Source organism: Manacus vitellinus, unplaced genomic scaffold (assembly GCF_001715985.3).
Source record: "Manacus vitellinus isolate BGI_N305 unplaced genomic scaffold, ASM171598v3 scaffold_0_pilon, whole genome shotgun sequence".
NCBI classification, from domain to species: domain Eukaryota; kingdom Metazoa; phylum Chordata; class Aves; order Passeriformes; family Pipridae; genus Manacus; species Manacus vitellinus.
In genome coordinates this window covers 32,736,266-32,754,908 of record NW_021938789.1, presented here as the reverse complement: position 1 = coordinate 32,754,908, position 18,643 = coordinate 32,736,266, and the positions used below count along the sequence as shown (strand labels likewise).

Genomic DNA, 18,643 nt, shown 5'->3' with positions numbered 1-18,643 from the left:
CAAATTGATGCATAAGATAACATAACTTACTCTGATCACAAGGGCAAGCATGAGGTGCAGCTAGCTCATAGAATAGTTAAATTGTCAGTAACTGGTTATAATTTACTTTTTTCTAGTGGATTGTAGTTAGGCTGCAGACATTTGCCTGTAATCCATATTACTGATGCAGCTGAACACAGGATATCTGACAGTATCAAACCATGATTTCTTTTACTTTTTTATTAGTAGTGCATGAGGTTGATTCTCTCCATCTATCTGAAACAGAAGTTGTTATACATCAGGTTTGCATGGGCTAATTAACAAAGTACTTCTTCAAGGATTTCAAAATTTCTGTCAAAAACAATCCCAAAATCGAGTGGAAGATTAACAGGTTAAGGAGAAAAAATGTTTTAGCTTAGTTATTTGATGTCATTTTCAAATGAGTGAGTTGCAGGGAGTATCTGTTTATCACGTTAGTGATTTCCTGAACTCTACTATTTGTGTTTTGGGGTTTTTTTAAATTGTATTTATTGTCCAAAATGTAAGTTCACTTGATACTGTTTTTGTTGAACAGCCTGTAATGATGTTGCAGTGTTAGACTGGGCCTTCACATTGTAAATGGATTGGTGTGGCATTAAGTTTTTGAGGGATGAAAATTATGGCAATATGTACGTAGAGTTTTAGTAACCAATTAGTTTCTTGTTCTCTTAAATGTTTGAAAATAAATACTTATTGTTTCATTTTCTAATAAATGCTATGGTGAGTTCTTTGAGGACTTGTTTATAGAATATGAGAATTTTGTTGCTTTTAGAAGTCAGCCCTGCCAACAGTCCTTGAGTGGTCTCACTAGTCTTTCCTGTCAAAGTTTTATTTACAAAATTAGGTTTCCTCATCTTCTAAGGCACACAAACCTGATATTCTGGAAGAAGATGAATCATAGTACTAATAATCCATTCTTTCTGCCTTTCTGATATTGTATAATCTTGTTGGTTTTCTTCTGCAGCTCTCCTGAAGTACTTAAAGCACACTGGCTTTGTCAACAGATATTGCCAAGGAAGTTGTTACTGGTGTAGTGTTATTATAAGTTTGTCCTTCTCCTAGACAAAGCATATGAATAGCGTAAAATGAAGGAATGAAAACAGAGGAAGTGTGATGGCATATATGTAGAAAGAAGAGTCTGAAGTGTAAAATAAAATAGTTTAGTATAATGTGTGCATGCAGTCTTTAGGTACTAAATAGAAAATTTTTTGCTACAGCTTTAATAATATTTCACATATTCATTTTAGCTTTGATTTTTTTCTCTCATGTCAGCCAAAGAAGGCAGACAGGATTTTATCCAAACTGATATCAGGCTGTACTCTTGTTTTCTACCTTTGAGAACATTCTTGCTTACCAGCATTTTAAAGTGAAAGCTTTTCATCTACTTGGATGAAACAGAAATGTTATTCTGAAAGAGGATATCATGATGTCCCTGAAACATAAGAACAGCTGTACTGGGTCAAACCACAAATCTGCCTAGCTCAGCATCCTATCTCTGACAGGAGTCAAAAGTCAGTGCTTAAGGAAGAGTAAGAACAGGGTAAGTGATAAGCACCTGAGTACTTGTACACAAGTTTTTGTGTAGGTGAGGGCCTCTGTTGTCTGAGTGATGACTTTTAATTTTAGTCTTTATCAATGAATTTTTCTTCAACTGACTTTTTCTCACTAAAGCAATTCTATACCACTCCTTGGCAAGCTCTGATAGCTTAGCTACATTTTATGTGAATCTCACCACCTTCTTTCCTTTGTTTTGAACCTATATCCAGGTAATAAATACTGCTGAGAGCAGGTATAACTGCTTGACTAGCTTAACAGTGGCACATGCATTAGCATGGTTTGACACATGGACTCCCTTGTCACTCACCCCACCTTTGTATGGCATAAGTGCTTAAGCTCTTTTTTGTTTTTATTTTCATTTACAGTAGCAGTTGTAAAAGTCTTTCTGCTAATACAAAAAGTTTTAGGGGGTATTATTTGCTTATTGAAGTGAAACTGCTGTTGATAGAAAAAGGTTTGATATGGAACTAGGACAGGGTGACCTGAAACTAGGATGACTTGATTGTTGTGCCAAATACACATACCCTGAAAAGGCCTATCATGTGGTGACCATCCACAAGTAGAAACTAACAAGGATTAACAAAGGGATAGCATGGTGCTGTCACTGTTATTAGAACAGATGGTGAAAATTTTATTTCCATTGCTACTTATTTTTTCCTCTCCTCAGTTACCTCTTTTTCAGGTTAAGGTCCTGTTTGCTTGGTTGGACCTTGCAGCTGTCCCATACTTTGGATCCTCTTCACTGCCCCTTTCTGAACCCTTTCTGTAACTTGAGGGGTCAGAACTTCACACAGCATTTGGAGAATGGGCATGTCATGGCAATGTAATAACAAATTTATTCTGACCACTACTAAGTACTGAGTTCATAGTTTAATAGTATTCAAATATAGCTGGCATAGTATAGTATTATGTATTAACAACATAAAGAATTACTGTTGGCACTATGTTCACACAGCTGACGTATTTATGGAGAAGATGTAAAATTCTTGAAGATAGAAAGTAACCTTAACATATATATATGGCTGTCATGGTTTAGGAATGCTAATTCCCAGTTTGGTTCTCCCACTGAGTCTTTCCAAACCACACTGCTGCTGGCTCACTGCACCTCCTCATCTTCAGAGCCCCCTGCTGTGGGCAGACCAAGAGGAGAATTGGCAAAAGGCAAAGATTGTGGGTTGAGATAAGAACAATTTACTAGAAACAGCAATGAGATAACAGTATTAATAGCAAAAGCAGTGTACCCTGGCAGTCAGGAGGGCTAACCACATCCTGGGGGGCATCAGGCAAAGCATTGCCAGCCCGTCAAGGGAAGGGATTGACCTGCGCTGGTGCGGCGTCACCTTGAATATTTTGACAGTTTTGGTCGCCACGATATAAGAACAATATTAAGCTATTGGAGAGTGTCCAAAGGAGGGCAACGAAGATGGTGAAGGGTCTTGAGGAGGAACCGTATGAGGAGCTGCTGAAGTCGCTTGGTCTGTTCAGCCTGGAGAAGAGGAGACTGAGGGGAGACCTCATTGCAGTCTACAACTTCCTCATGAGGGGAAGAGGAGGGGCAGACACTGATCTCTTCTCTGTGGTGACCAGTGACAGAACCCGAGGGAATGGCCTTGAGGGGGAGGTTTAGGTTGAATATTAGAAAGAGGTTCTTTACCCAGAGGGTGGTTGGGTGCTGGAACAGGCTCCCCAGGGAAGTGGTCCCAGCACCAAGCCTGACAGAGCTCAAGAAGCATTTGGACAATACTGTCAGGCACATGGTGTGACTCTTGGGATGGTCCTTTGCAGGGCCAGGAGTTGGACTTGATTCTTGTGGGTTCCTTCCAACTCAGCATATTCTGTGACTCTGTGAAAAGTATACAAAAAGACAGTGATTCCCCTGCAAAAATGCTCACTGCAGAGCCCAGCCTGACTCTACTGCAGCCATATTTTCCCAACTGGAAAGGAACACCCTTCTTCGCAGAAGCAAGAGAGACAGAGAGAGTCCTTTTCCCTGCCCCTGGCAATGATGTAAGGTGGTATTGAATAACATAATGTCTTACCATGCCCCCTCCTGCTGGTCTGGGCCGGAACCAGGACAATGACATATCTAGGGAGGAACACATGTCAATGCTATGATTTTATCCCCTGAACAGCAAGTTGGACACAGGTGCCAACAGTAAACAACTCTAAAACAGAATAAGGGCAATTGAGCAGATAAGACCGATTTCCTTATATGCATTTACATATGAGGAAAAACAGAACAATTTCAGCAGCAAAATTTTGGCTAGTCTGAGAAAAGGGAGAAGTGAACTTCAGGGAAGGATGCCAAATCTTCCTGTTGATGCATTATAACTACAGTTTTAGCAGATTGGAGTGTAAGGAAAAAACACATATGTAAAGGTGAAAATGTACCAGGACCTTTTTTCTTAGTAAAAGCCTACCCTGTAAAGAAAAAGATCAGAAAAAAATGATAGAAAATACTTAAGAGGCTTTTAAAGAATAAGAGAAAGCAATTCTTTGCAGAAAATAACTTGCTTTTTTTCTGAATCCTCCTTGCATGATTAATAGTAGAAGTAGATATTTTTATTGTCAATGTAAAACTGACAAAAAGAAAAGAAAGAAAACAAAAACTAATACCCACCTTTTACAGCTTGTAGCTATATATAGTCTGTTATGTCAACCATTTTTTTCTAAAGTCTTTGGGTTACAAGTCAAGAAGTGTGATGAACAGGCCCAGAAAGAAGTGAAAAGAAAACTCAGAGAGTAGTCCTGCTTTCGCTGTTTTGGGCCAAGATGTCACGGTAGTCTTTAGGGACCAATCTGGGGTTTTTTTCCAATTTATTTTTGGTTTTAGGTGTTAACATTGCATAATGATTTTATTATTTCCCCCTTTTTAAGTCTATTTCTTTCTTCTCCTGCCTTAAAGTTTTGCATAGCAATGGGGAACCTTTACTCCTGTTTCACTGATTCGAAGTGAAGGTTCTGGCTTACTCTGAGGAGAGGTCAGTCTCAGAACTGATTACACAACATGCTTGCAGCTATATGACCTGTTCTGCTGCATTCTGTTTGCTTCCATTGCTATCTCCTGTGTCTGGACAGTGAATAAAAGCACCACTGGAAGTTATACAAAACTGTAGGAGTGTAATTCAAGAACCTGTGGTTGGCCAGTGAAAAAGCGAGCTTATTAGGCAAGAATCTAGAAGAAAGTGTTCTCTGGTGGGTGAAATGATTGTGAGCAAAATTAAGTAGCTAATTTGTGGGAAACAAGCAATTGTGAAAAAAAGAAACTATGATTAAGAAATGGGTTTTTTGTATAATAAAAGGCAAATAGAAAAACATTTTACTGCTATGTACTGCTATGTACTTCTCCCTGGTTTTTTTCTGACATCTGTGTTGTTTAAACCTCTTCTGCCTTCAACTACTCCACAGCATATGCTATAAGTTTTTCTTCCACTTTTACAACATATTTGGTCTAAAATTTTTCTTGTTGTCTATCTGCCTCATTGAGGCTTTTGATGAGGTGGCAGTGGAAACAGGTTAGTGGAGTCTTCTGTATATAACCTGATACATTGATCAAGCACAGAGTTCTAATGAAGGAATGAAGTTTGGGCCTCTGTGATTTACAAATACTTTAAAAATAATTTATCTTTGATTTTTACTGTGTATTAATTTGAAACTATCCATAACTGTACTTTTTTTCTCTCTTCCTCCCCCCTCCACTTCCAATTTTTCTGCAATTGTATCTTTGTTATTTCATCCTGGACCATATCTGGGTGCCAGAACTGTGAGAAAGGTGCTTGTCCTTTTATCATCTTTCATGTTCCTACTGCTGGCTCTATGTGACCCGTATGAGAAAGCTGTATGATTTTATGCACAGTGAACAAAGTCAGGCTGAAGGAGCTGCAAGGTCAGAAAACTGAGACAAATTAAGAGAAGTCAGGCAAGTAGAGGGATTAGACCTGGGTCTAATTTGGCTGCATGGTTTGAGAAGAGGTTAAATGAAAGAAGGAATTGGGATAAAAGGCAGGAGACTAAAGCTGAAAGGAACAGGAACAGTAGATTTTGAGACATTTTATGTATACTTTGGGCACCCTGTTGTAAATGGATCCTTTCTTGCCTAACCTTCAGCTGAAGGCGCATAAGAGATAAATTCTTTTCAGAATGGTTGGAGTCACTGCTTTGGTGAGTGCTTTGTTATGTAATATTTTCCAAGAGAACATTATATTCTCGCTCTGCCGAAGAAGCTTTAGTTTTGAATAATAATAGGAAAGAAAATGACAGTCAAGAGTCATCAAAATCTTTTGCATCAGTCACACTAACATTTGTAATTATCAGTCACGTTTTTGGCATCTCTTGTTACACTAATTAAATCATTCAGCCTACATTTGGAATTTCACAAAAGACACAATTTTAATTTTCACTATCTGGTGCAATAAAGTTATGTAGTCTGTCACCAAAATAAATCAAGTAATTGGGGGAATTGAGAGCATACATTTGTTGTATACGTAACAAGGTGCTTGGCTGTCCTCTTTAAACCTAGCTTACTTTTTAATATGAAATGGTGGGATAGTGCTTCAGTATTAAGGTCCTCCCTCCAGCCTTAGGTAAGCAGGCTCTCATAACTCTGTGATACTCCCCTTCTTTTCACTGGCCTTGTTTTGTCACCTTGAAACACCTTTCCCTGGGTGTATCTGAATTGTCTAACCTCTGACTTGTTATATTGCCAGATAGTTTATCTTGAATATGTGTCTTCTCTTTCCCTAAACCAGAAAAGTTAAGATGTGGAAAGGGGATTAAAGTGTCTTTCCTCATTCTTAGTGTGCTTTAAGGGTGTATCACCTGTATACATTCTGGTATTTTCAGAAAAATGGACCTAAAGTCCTTTTCTACAAAGACAGATGCATCTAAGTGATGGTTAACAACAGCATGTGCCTGGTGAGAACAATGCGAGCACTCAGATGTGTGAAGTTATTTGGGCAGGGAGGATTTCTGGGATAGAGGCCTTAGCCTATAATTACTGTGATGCAATATGGAAAGAAAGCTGCTGTACAAACCTGCTGTTTACATGTGAGCTGTTCTGTGTAGTAAATTGGCCATTGAAAGGTGCTCTCAACCATTCAAACTAAGACTATTGTAAAACAAGGCTTTAGGCCTAACAACATGTTCATTATGTTATGTATTCCATAATACCCAAAATACTTACTTACCTAGAGACATAATTTCACTAACTAAAATTTTGGAATTTGCTAAACTTTTCAACAGAAATAACTGACATACTCTTTGGAATATAAATTACCAGACAGTTCAAGTCAGGCACTTTTTCACACCGGTAGAAAAGAAGTAATTTGGAAAGATTAAATTGTATAAGCTTTTAGATATTAAAAAAAAAAAAAAAAGAAAAAGACTGAGTTAACTAGGTCAGGTTAGTATGCATAGTATCTTTCTCTCTTGCTTAAAAAAACCAAAACAACACAAAAACCAAACCCTCTTTTCTTGGTATTGTAGGAAAGGGAATACATGCAGTGGTAGTGGGTATGAACAATGAGAACACAATTTGCTGGTAATTGAGAAAGCAAAATGATAGCTCCGTTTTTTAAAAGTAGACAAAGGACTGCATTTGGCAGCCAGTCTATAAGCAGTGACCTGGGAGAGCTGTTGCAATTTAATATTACATGGACTCTTGAAATTTCATGTAGCAAATATGAAGTTGTATCTGGTTTACACTGCAGACTTCCTGTCATGACTTTCCCTTATATCTGAAGTTGATCACATGTGCTCTCCAACAAGTTACACCCTTTATCTTTTCCAGTGCAGACTGAATTTTAGTCTTGTGTAGAAATTTTGCATGTGTCTTAGTCCAGTGAACAAGTTTAGGTCAACAAGTGAGCCATTTCTTTGCTGTGACTGATATTTATTATCAGTTCTTAGACATTCCAGTCTTTCAGTAACCACATCAAACTCTTAAACTAGAGGTCATCTTCCAGACTTTGTTAATACAAGTCCTTTATATTCTTTATTTCATATTCTGTCAAATATGAGGCTGAATTTATAATTGTCTTCTATAATCAACATATAATAAATGCACTAATAGTTCATTCTGTAATAATTCTTTCTTCAGGTTACAGAAATTGCTGTTGTATTTCTTCCTACTGTGAATGACTTTTTATTTAAAGCCTTACAATAAGATTCCAGACTATTTCCAGGTGCTATTGAGTTAAAGAGTTGAGAATGCATTTCTGTTGTACTTCTCCATAAATAAGGGATATGGGTAATATAAAGTTCAGAGTTGCCTAGGTTTGTTTCTTCACAGCAAAACCAAATGGTGATAATGCAGGATAGCTCTGAAAGTCACACCACTTTCAGATATGCACGATCTTAAAGATTCTGTTTTATTGAAAAGGTTATAGGAGGCCACTCTTCAGAAGGCATTTGCTTGCATGGATGATAGCAAATGGAACCATGGTGTCTGTTCATGAGACACCACCAGTATTTTAGAATTGATCTGTGGCTTAAGGGTTCCCTTTGTCTTGGAGATGAAATAGTCTTTAAAGTTTTGAAATATATTTTGCTGTATGTTCATTCTTTTCTCTTTTCTCAGTTGTTTTTCCATCTGTAGAGATACCAGCATCTTCTCAATGTTTGTAGTGGAGCTGTATTTTTAATATTTAGTATATTTACAGGTCTGAAATGTGAAATAAATTTAACATTTCTTTACGTTGTACTCTGTGCTCAGCTGTACACAGCTTGTAACATTGGCTTATAAAAGAAATAACTTCTGTAAGAACACCCTTTGAAAATTATTTAAGAAACTAATGCATTTGAAAACTAAAATAGTTGTCTGTCTATCACACTTATAGAGATGCAAAGGAATACCTAATAAAATTAATTCCTTGTTTGCTGTACGAGCGAAACTGAAGCAAGGCCTTGGTGCTGCAGGCATGCAATATTTTCAACTTTGCTACCTGCTGTAGAGGAAGAAAAGGAAAAATAATATGCACATCTTCCGTATGTATTTTGTTAGAACTGGACCAACTATGGAAACCTCATGTAAAATAGTTTTCTTATCATATTTTCTTATCAGCAGTTGAAAGGTAGGACTAGTACAAGATCATCCATTAAATGTAAAATTATATATGGATTCAATGTGTAGTAATGCCTGTTTCGAATGGAAGCAATTATGTAGTCAGTTTAAGATTTCCTGTCTTTAAATACTGGCTGTTTGAAGTGCTTTGGTTTTGCCAAAGCTGTAGCATCCACTGCTTGATGATGCATCACATGAATGCCTTGGTTAGCATTCATGTGGGTTGTTGCCTGTTTTGACTCTGTGACTTTTAAGGGAGGTAGAGCATTTTGTCAATGTGTAGAGTAATGCCAGCTTAAGTGTGGACTTCTGTTTATTACGTCGGCTTCCACCCCCACCCCAGCTTTTTAGTGTGAATATAGATGTTACACAGTTGTAATACGAGCATAGTCATCACACACAAAAAAAAAAAAAATTGGAGCATCAGACCATTTTGGTTAGATATGTAATTAAATTATTGTTTTAATGTTTTTGATTACATGTGTTCAAATCCGTCAGCCACTGCTGTAGGATTGAAAGTTCTGCGTGAATGGGGGGATGTTGGTGAAAGTGAGGTGAGCTAACCCTGTGGAGCAGAGGGGTTGGCTTTTGGTAGGTTATGTTGCTCTTCCTCTGTGGTAATAGTTTTGATGTTTGAAACGAGTAAATAAAATGCCTGGGAGACAGGCGTCCCCCCCCGCCATTAGCAATACATGAATCTTGCCTTCCAGGTAAAATGCAGCTATAGATGTTTAACAAGCCTCTGCAGGCGTGGCCCCAGAAGGTGCCCGAAATAAGTGCAGCTCTCTTTTGTGTCAGGTTTGCCTTCTGAGCTGAGCGGGAACCCCGCCGTGCACCTGTTGATGAGGTGGCGGGTTCACCTGTGCGAGCGCCCTTTTGTCTGGGACGGGGCTGGGACCTCGCGCACCCGGCGGGAGCCTCTCCCATGAGTTCCAAACGGGCGCTTTCCCCCCCTCTTCCTGACGGCGTTCGGGGCGAGGCACCCCTTTCCCGTGCGGCCGGAGCCCGCCCCTCCGGCGGGGCGGGAGCGCAGGTGGCGCTGGCGGGGCCGCGGCCGCCCGCGCTGACATCAGCGAGCGCTGCAGAGCCACGGCGGCGGCGCAGGCCGGGCCCGCGCCAACATGGGCAGCGGCCCCGCGGCCGCCCTGGCGTGAGCGATGCCGCGGCCCTCCTGAGCCGGCAGGCGGGCCCCGCGTTCGTCACGTCCATGGATGTCTCTTCCGATCCCTATCTGCCCTACGATGGAGGGGGAGGAGACGGCATTCCGCTCCGGGAGTTGCATAAACGAGGTACGCCGGGTTGCCGTTTTGGTTACTTGTTTGCATATCTACGTGCGGGACTGCTGCTCGGGTGTGAAGCAGCGGCGTAAAAGGCTTGTTAATTACCGCGCTGCTTTGTTTCGCCAGCCCGAAGCCTTTTGTCGGAGGAGAATTCAGTTCTGGCTGGTTCCTGTGCTGTCAGGGATTGTTTTCTCTGCGGGCAAATCAGTCCTGCTTCACATCTCATCGCCGTGTGACTCCATCTTCGATGTGTGGCAGGCTTGCCTTTCGCGCTCTCTCGTTTTGTTTTTGTTTGTTCTTTTTTTTTTTAATCAATAAAACCATCTCGTGCACCAAAAAAAAAAAAACAAAAAAAAACCCGTCCCAAAACTGTGTTTGTTACTAACTGTGACCAAATTAACAAGTTATTAAATAGGCTATTTTCATATCATGCTTTTCACTAACTTGAATGGGAACAGTGTTTGTCTGGCTTTGAAGTTTCTGTACGTGCTTTTAGACTTGACTCTTTGTTGCCGGCTTTGATACGTGAAGGGAAAGCTCCGCAATGGTAATGTGTCAGCTCAGCAAATATTGATTAGCTCTTAAGGAACTGGTACTTTGCACTAGGTTCTTTACACTGTTGCTTACAAGGAAGCAGATTTAGAAAGAAAACAGTGTTACCAGTGTTCACAGGAGGGTGTGGGGGGGAAGTCCTCTTTTGAGCTTGCATTTTGTTTTTTACTACTAACTTAAAGGAGAATACATTCTATAAAGATTTGGGTTTGTACTGAGAGAAGTTGTAGTAGGAATAAAAGTTATGCCTTCAAATTCTGACAATACATTTTTTGTTGGCTGGATTTGATGGTTACAATGTGGTGTTTAAAACAGTGAATGTGGTGAATTCTTACGTCTGTTAGAATTGGCCAATCTAAAATTAGAAAGTTATCAACATTTATAGCTGTTAGTGAGAATAAAGATAGGATTTACATAAAATTATTTTTTCTCCATGTTACCTTATTGTTTCACCTGTCCTTGCAAACTCTTATTTCTATAAATAAATTAGTTCACAATTTATGTTCTTTTAACATTTTATCTCTTTTTTAGTAGTTTACATAGAAGGTTATTTGTTGTCTTTTTACAATTCTTATAATGTATTTCAGGATACCTTAAAAAAATCAAGAAGTTCCAATACAGTTTATTTTAGACAAGCAATTTTTATGCTGCCCAGATCATTATTATATAGCAAGTGCTGGGTAGTTCTCTAAGTCAGATTTTAGAGGGTGCTGTTTTCTTAGAACATTTGCAAAATGTAAATTGGGGGTCTTATCGATGTGTATAAATACCTGAAGGGGAGGCACAAAGAAGGCAGAGACAGGCACTTCTCAGTGTTGCCCAGTGACAGAACCAGAGGCAATGGCACAGACTGAACATGGGAGGTGCCCTCTGAACATCAGGAAATAGTTTTTTTCTGCGAGGTTGACTGAGCACTGTAACAGGTTGACCAGAGGGGTTGTGAAATCTTCCTCAGAGATAGTATAAAGCCCTGTGGACGTGGTCCTGGGAAAGCAGCCGTAGGTGGCCCTGCTTTAGCAGTGGCCTTGGACAAGACAAGCTCCAGAGATCCCTTCCAACCTCAATTCCATTCTGTGAGTTTAGATTTGTAGATAGATTTAAATATGAAAACTGAAAAACAACCCTAACATGTTACAGTTAGACATTGAAATGTGATCAGGTGTATATTCCTGGAAATTAATAGGTTTTAGTTGATTTTTAAAATGGTGCCTGGCACACTGGAGTATTGCTGTTAAACATAAAGTTTACAAATACTGTAATGAAAACAGTGGAAGGTTCAGTTAGGTAGTTCCACTGTGGTGACACTGCTGGGAGCCAACAAGACAGTTCCCAGTTGTGACTTGTCATTTTTGCAGTTTTACTGAATTCCACTAGGGCTTGTACTTCCCATATTTTAATACTGTATTTCAAAACAAGTGTTACTGGTGCTTCTCAGGCTTGCTATAGTGAGTTTAGATTAAAAATAAAAAAACCCAACCAAACAACAACAAAACTCAAACAGTGTTCCCATAATCTCTTGCAGATCTGAATTTGTCAAGTGCATATGTCTCATAAAAATACTGATCTCCAGACCAGTTTGTTCCATAAATTTAATCAAAATTTTGTGGGCATTTCCTGCTGATTTACAATACCACAAAAATCTGTTATTGTGATTTAGCTATCAAAGTAAGGCTAGCAGACAAAACCAGAAATGGAAAGTAAATTCTTGACATTATTTTATGTGTCTGAAAAAGAATACTACCAAGAATTTTTTTCTTCTCATGGAGATTTCAGAGCATTGTAATAACAAGCTCAGAGAACATGAATAAAAGGATTCTGAAAAAAAAACCTTAACTGTTAAAGCCTGTGGAATTCTTTCCCTTATTCACATGCTGACAACTCTTCTGTCCTGCAGAGTAATGTTCACATCATGCAAAACTGCTTTGTAACATCAAAGCGTTTGTTGCGCTAATTGACTGCAGTGGCTCACCCAAAGTAGCTGTACCTCAGCAATTATGAAATGACTGTTTAAATCATTAGGGGTCTTTGAGGTTTAATTAACGGCCTTTACTAATGTGCAGTGAGATGACATACAAAGTACATTGTTATTAAAGGCTTGATCCATTGGCTTGTATTAAGAAGATTTTTTTTTCAGTGCGAATACACTGTGAAGCATCAAACAGAAAGATATAAAAATATGCATTTATTAATTGTGTTTATCTTTTATGTTGATTACTCATTACCATCCCTTTTAAAAAAACCCCAGATATTACTGAATACTTCTTACCAGGAGTTCCTTTAACTTGTGCTGTCCTTAGACTTCTCTTTGTGTGATACTAAATGCATAATTCCAGACCTACTTATCCTTCCTGATAGAGTGAAACAAAACTTCAGGAACACAGTTCACTTCTACTCTTTTCTCTACTAACTAAAAGAGTTAAAACTACTGCTTCTGAGAAAGGGTGTAAAAGTTCTGATTTAGGATTGCATATATCCTAAGTAACTGATATGTACACTTTTGCATAAGAATTTTTCATATAATAAACCATATGTTGGAATATATGTTGTGTAAATAAATTACTTGTGTTGCCCTTGGATTTATTTTTGCATCATTTTTGCTAGATGGACCCTTTTGAAAGTTCCAAATTATCAGTATTTTGTTTGTCTTCCAGCCATTCATGTACAAGCTCACACTCTTTGACCTGCCCTCCTCCCGCCGTTTTTTTATTCTTAAATAAGCATTTATTTTACCACTCTTAAAAAATTCGAATCTGAGAAACAGTACCACATGTATAGTGGCCAGGCTACCCAGTAGCAAAATTTGATCTTCAGCAAGCACAAGCTTTGCTAGCTCCCTTTTATTTTTTTACATATACATAAACACATCTCAGATTTAACATTTTGGAAGTCCTCAAGTAAAATTAATGAAATTTTATTCCACTAATAACCTGTGATTGAGTTAGCCTGGAGATGTGAAAATTATGTATATAGAACATGCCAGATTTGCTGCTGACTTAGTTTTAGTAAACCTAATTTTTTTGAGAGGCAAAATAACTCACAATTTCATTTGTTGTGAACCAGTCACCACTCACGGAGGTTCCACGCCTCTTGTTTAATAACAGCAACATTGGGGAAACCTCTCAACCACTCACAGCCTCACCTGTTACTGTAAGCTGTGGGGCAGAGGCTATTTAATATCCCAGAAGGAGTTTGAGTCAGATGCATACTGAGCCAGTTCAGATCCTCTAAGTGATAAAAGTTGTACTTTTGTGGTTTAGGCTGCATTTCTCCTTAAGAGCCTGTTATATTTAAGAATTTGTAGTTAATCAAAAACCATTAGAGACTTAAGTTACCAGTGTGACCTTTGAAGTAAATGGCTGTGAAAATCGTGTACACATGCTCAGAGCTAGAGTTTAACTCTGAAATTTTATTGCTAGCAGAGGAAGAGTAAAAAAATTAATTTTTAGACTAATTAACATGTTCATGACAGAAAATGTCAAGATTATTATCAATCTCTAACTTTGAGTACTTTGAGAAAAAGCAATACTTGGAGAAACTTGACATGGTTATGCCACTGAATTTCTGCCGTGCTTTGTTTTAAGGTTCCTAGGATATAAAGGGGATAAGGATTTTCAGTTATGAGTTTAGCATATTTAACTTTGGTAATTAACATAAAGTACCATAAGATGTAACTACAGTTCACTGTAGGTAATTACAGTTTGTCTGTCTACATGTGCTATATGACTGGTAAGGTTCACTGTTAAGCATATGTTTCTCAATTTTGGAAATAATTTTTTTATGTACTTTTATCTGAGATATTAGAAACCTAATGAAGAGGCCAAGATTATGCTCTCCCTGGGCCTGAATGGCATCTGATTGGGATAATCATATTAGCAGAATTGTTATTTTTGTTGCATTCTGTCTTTGCCCTCCAAAACAACATATAAGTAAGTTGTTCTTATGTACATGCAGCAGAAGCACTTAGAAATCTGATTATCTAAATTTTTGTTCTTCTGACTCTTATGGCCTTGGTCACTGTTAGATTGTAGATAACTTCCCTTTTGTAATGTTTGCTCTATCTAACTTTATATATTTTTATACCTTTTATTTGTCTCATCTCCTCCTTCACTGTTCATCTTAAATATAAGTTGTAAATTTAGTAGTGGGAGGATCTCCATAACTCTTCACTTACATATCTGAAGTCCCTATTCCTTACATTCATAACTAAATATAGTCCATTCTGCCTTTAAGACTAGAAGAAAATAAATATGTAACAATAAAATCTTTTTTCTTTGTGTTGCATCATAGAATCAGAAATGTTTCTTCCACCTAAAGTAAAAAGCCAAAGTGGGTTTTTTTTCCTCCACCCCTCCTGACAATTTGTGGTGGACACAAATCTTCAGAAGTCTTGGTTTAACTCAGTGGTGCTACTACTGAACTTTCATTTCACTCCTACTTTATTAAAGGTTATTTTTAAACCCAGATCTGTCTGGGGGCAGAAGAAATGGAAGGGACTATCGTGCAGTACTTTGATAAAGCATTTTATTTCTTTTCCTTGTTCTTCAAAACTTTTTCTGAGTCTTCCTATTTCCCACATAGTGTTTTTTTCCAGGTAATTTTTTTCCAGTTTGTGTATATATAGTTGTGTTGATTTTTTAATGCATTTTTATTGTAATGCAGAGATCAATTTGTGCTTGTAAGCCTTTGATGCAGTTTAGAAGAGCTGACTGAAGAGAGAGGCTGAAAATTCGTAGTTGCATAAAAAGGGGAACATATTACTTGATTGCAAAGACTTCAACATCATTAATCATCAACAGTAGCGCATGATAGCACTCTGGCATCATGTGCTGTGCTTCTGATTCTGAAAATTAAAAATTACTTGTAGTTAGGAAAAGAAAATAGTGCTTAATTACTCTTTTTGAGTGGTTACAGACAAATTTAAATAAACTGACGATTTTTTTCTTGTCTTTTTAATTGAAAGCCTCGTATTCTGAGGTCTGAATATGGAGACAGAAAGAAGCTGAGGCACTAACACATACATTGTTAAAAGAGTGAGTGATCCCTGTGGAGTGCATTGCATGCAGGGTGCTTGCCTGCCTCCATTCCCCTTGCCACCTAATACCCAAGGACACAGGGTGAAGCAAAGCCTTGGATTAGTATCTGGCCTCCGGAAAGCTACAGCCCCTGCTGATTTTAACACTCAGCAGATTTGGATGGTCGTGTCAGGGGGAGCTTATTCCAGCCTTCAGGGTAAACTGATTAGCTTCATTTTCACTCACAGAGGTGCATTTATTTTTTTTCCTCCTCCTTTCACACTGCTGGGAATAGCCCAAATGAGACATGTTGCACTGCTGTCAGCCAGAAGGACAGTGGCTGAGGGGAATGCTGGGTGCTTGTGCTCTATCTAGAAAAAGAGATTTGTGAGCAGCAGCAAACCTGGTGCATTCTTGCTGTAGGAGTTAGTAATTGCATAGCTTGTAGAGAAATATCTTTGAGAAATTGGGTCCTGTTATTGCTTTGCTATTGAAACCAGTAGTGACATTGTTTATCTGTTGTCTTCACAACTCTAGAATGTTTCTAAACCTTTGGGAGTTTTGAGTTCTCTGAGCACTTACTGTATAGTGTCTGGACATTAATATTTATATGGAAGTTTTGATTTTTTTTTTTTCCAGCAGAAAGATATAATTAAAATCTAACAAGACCCCAAGGGTGCATTTATGTATTTCGGTATAACTAGTCTGACAGTTTGTTACTGTGGAAGGGCGTGAATTTACTTGTCGTTCCCTATTTTTTCTCGCAGTTTGTGCTCTTGCACTGACTCTGTTTCTTCTCTGACAGCACAGAAGCTTGATTCCAGTTCTGTATAGTAGCAGATTTTTTTGTTGTTGTTAGTTTTGTCTGCTTAGTTGGATTAGCATGTTGGCTTGGTTTACTGTGCAGTCCGATCCAAGGGTGACAAAGCTGATCCAAGGGTGAGAGTGGGATTGTGTGATCAAGAATGGGAGGGAGAAACAGGGGTATCAACATCTCCTATTTGTTTGGCAGCAGTCAGTTAGATCAGCTCAATCTAATTGTGTAATTAATTATGAGAGATATATCTCATTTCTTAAAATGGTGTCATGGTGATACATGCTCAGTTTAAGACTTGTGTATTTTGTGATGTGCATTCAGAAGATGTGTAGCATGTGCTGTGTAGCATATCGAAGGGGTCTTAAACTTTATCATAAAATTATGGTCCTTCGTTAACTCTGATAGCCATCTCCTGAGAGCCTGTTCATGTCTCAATTCTGTGCCTTATTCTGTAGTGAGGCTGTAGCTGTGAGGATTTGTTCTCTAAGTGATACTGGGTAACTGTTCAGTTAATCACATGGTGGAGAAGCACATAAAAATCTATCATGCACCATTTGAGTACCCAGGATGCAGCATTTGTCTTAAATTTTCATGTTTCTCTTCTGATTATTTTTGTGAGAAAGAAGGAACACTGCCTACAGAGAAAGAGTTGGGGAGGTTGTTAAACAGGGGCATTGTGTATGTTGCAAAATCGCTTTCTTGTGTGAAATAATTAGCTATAAACTTACCAGTTTCTTTTTTTAAAAAAAAACATACCTTTCATCATCTGCGTGTTGCCCAGGGTTACTTTCAAATTTGAAAGAAATCTACTGAGTTGCCAAAGGACGAGCATGGGATCAATACTACAGGAGATGAGGCAGCCTTTAAAAATGCTATGTGTAATCTACATAAAAATGCATGGCACTGAAGAATGCTGTGTGTAATCTACATAAATCAGCTTTTTGTCATGTTTATCATAGTTCCAACATCAATCAAGATTGAATACTGCTTGTATGAGGCACATATATAAAATATAAAAGAAGAGATATTCCTTGCCTCAGTGAGGGACATAAGGCAAGGAGAAGTCTGTAATGTATAAAACAACTTGTGTGAATATAGTAAAATATTAGTTCTGTAATTTCTTTGTCCCTACTGGTTCCATCAGGAGGAACTAGCTAGGCAAAGCAGGAGGTTGGATCAGTGTTGGGAGCCAACTGCCATTCAGTATAACTTCATGTTCAAATGGAATGTAAGAGAGCGATATGGTAAGGACTACTTTTTTTTTCTGTCAGGAATAGTGTCTTCTCAACTGATTTTTGGATTGTATTTTTTACATTCTCATTAAAATAAAAAGAAAGAAAAAACACTTTACTTCTTCAGAGATAAGAGCTTATGGTGTTGGATCTACTTCTCTTATTAGTTTTGTTCATGTAGCATTTTTGTTTTTGCTGTACCTCATTCTGATTCAGGTTTCCTAAAGTACAGTGTTTTATTCTTAACCTTAATGCTTATTACAGTTTTTTCTTTCAACATGATACAATATTCTTTATTAGGTTCTTTATTGACTTTTTTTTTTAACAACTTTATTTGAAGCAGTTCTTCAACATTACCAAAGCTGATTGGTGAGAAGGGATTGTACTGGAAGCTTGGAGTTACGTGCGTGGAAGGAAAACAAAAGTCAGCTGACTTCCTAGAAGGTAGTTCAAGCAAGACCTACAGTGATGGAATCCCCCTAAAGAGTTTCTTTTTCCTGAAAAAGCATGTTGCTTTTACTGTCTAGAAGCTTACTGTCTGCAAGCTTGCAGTCTGTGATTGCAGCAGCTCACTAGTTATGTGTTGAGATTTGAGACAGGCAGCACAGCTTCACCAAGGGCAAGTCCTGCCTGACCAACCTAGTGACCTTCTATGATGGAGTGACTACAATAGTGGACAAGGGAAGGGCTACAGATGTCATTTATCCGAATTTCTGTAAAGCCTTTGACATGCTCCCCTCCAACATCCTTCTTTCTAAATTGGAGAGAGATGGATTTGATGAATAGAGTATTAGATGGATAAGAAATTGGATGGACTGTCGCATAGAGAGGGTAGTGATCAATGGCTCAGAGTCCTGATGGACATTAATGACAAGTGGTGTCTCTCAGGGACACCTGAGAGTGTGGTGGGATCAGTGTTATTTAATATCTTCTTTAATGACGTAGACCAAGGGATTGAGTGCACCCACAGCAAATTTGCAGATGACACCAAGCTGAGTGGTGTGGTTGACACACCTGAAGGATGGGATGCCATCCAGAGGGACCTGGACAAGCTCGAGAAGTAGGCCCATGGGAGTCTCATGAAGTTTCACAAGGCCAAGTGACAGGTGCTGCAC

General features: G+C 38.4%; 1 protein-coding gene across 4 annotated transcripts in view; it reads left to right on the top strand.

The window, feature by feature from the left end:
* The window catches only part of CLCN3 (chloride voltage-gated channel 3), a 72,710-nt gene that overhangs the window by 19,437 nt on the left and 34,630 nt on the right, over window positions 1–18,643 (top strand). The window contains exon 1 of one of the 4 annotated variants that reach the window (XM_018070913.3): window positions 9,771–9,924. The exons of 2 other annotated variants lie outside the window; for them this stretch is intronic. In XM_018070913.3, coding sequence (XP_017926402.1) covers window positions 9,843–9,924 — 82 coding nt within the window. In that variant the 5' untranslated portion in view covers window positions 9,771–9,842. Of the gene's footprint in view, window positions 1–9,770; window positions 9,925–18,643 lie in introns of those variants that run through there. One more of the 4 variants, XM_018070926.3, reaches the window with a different exon arrangement.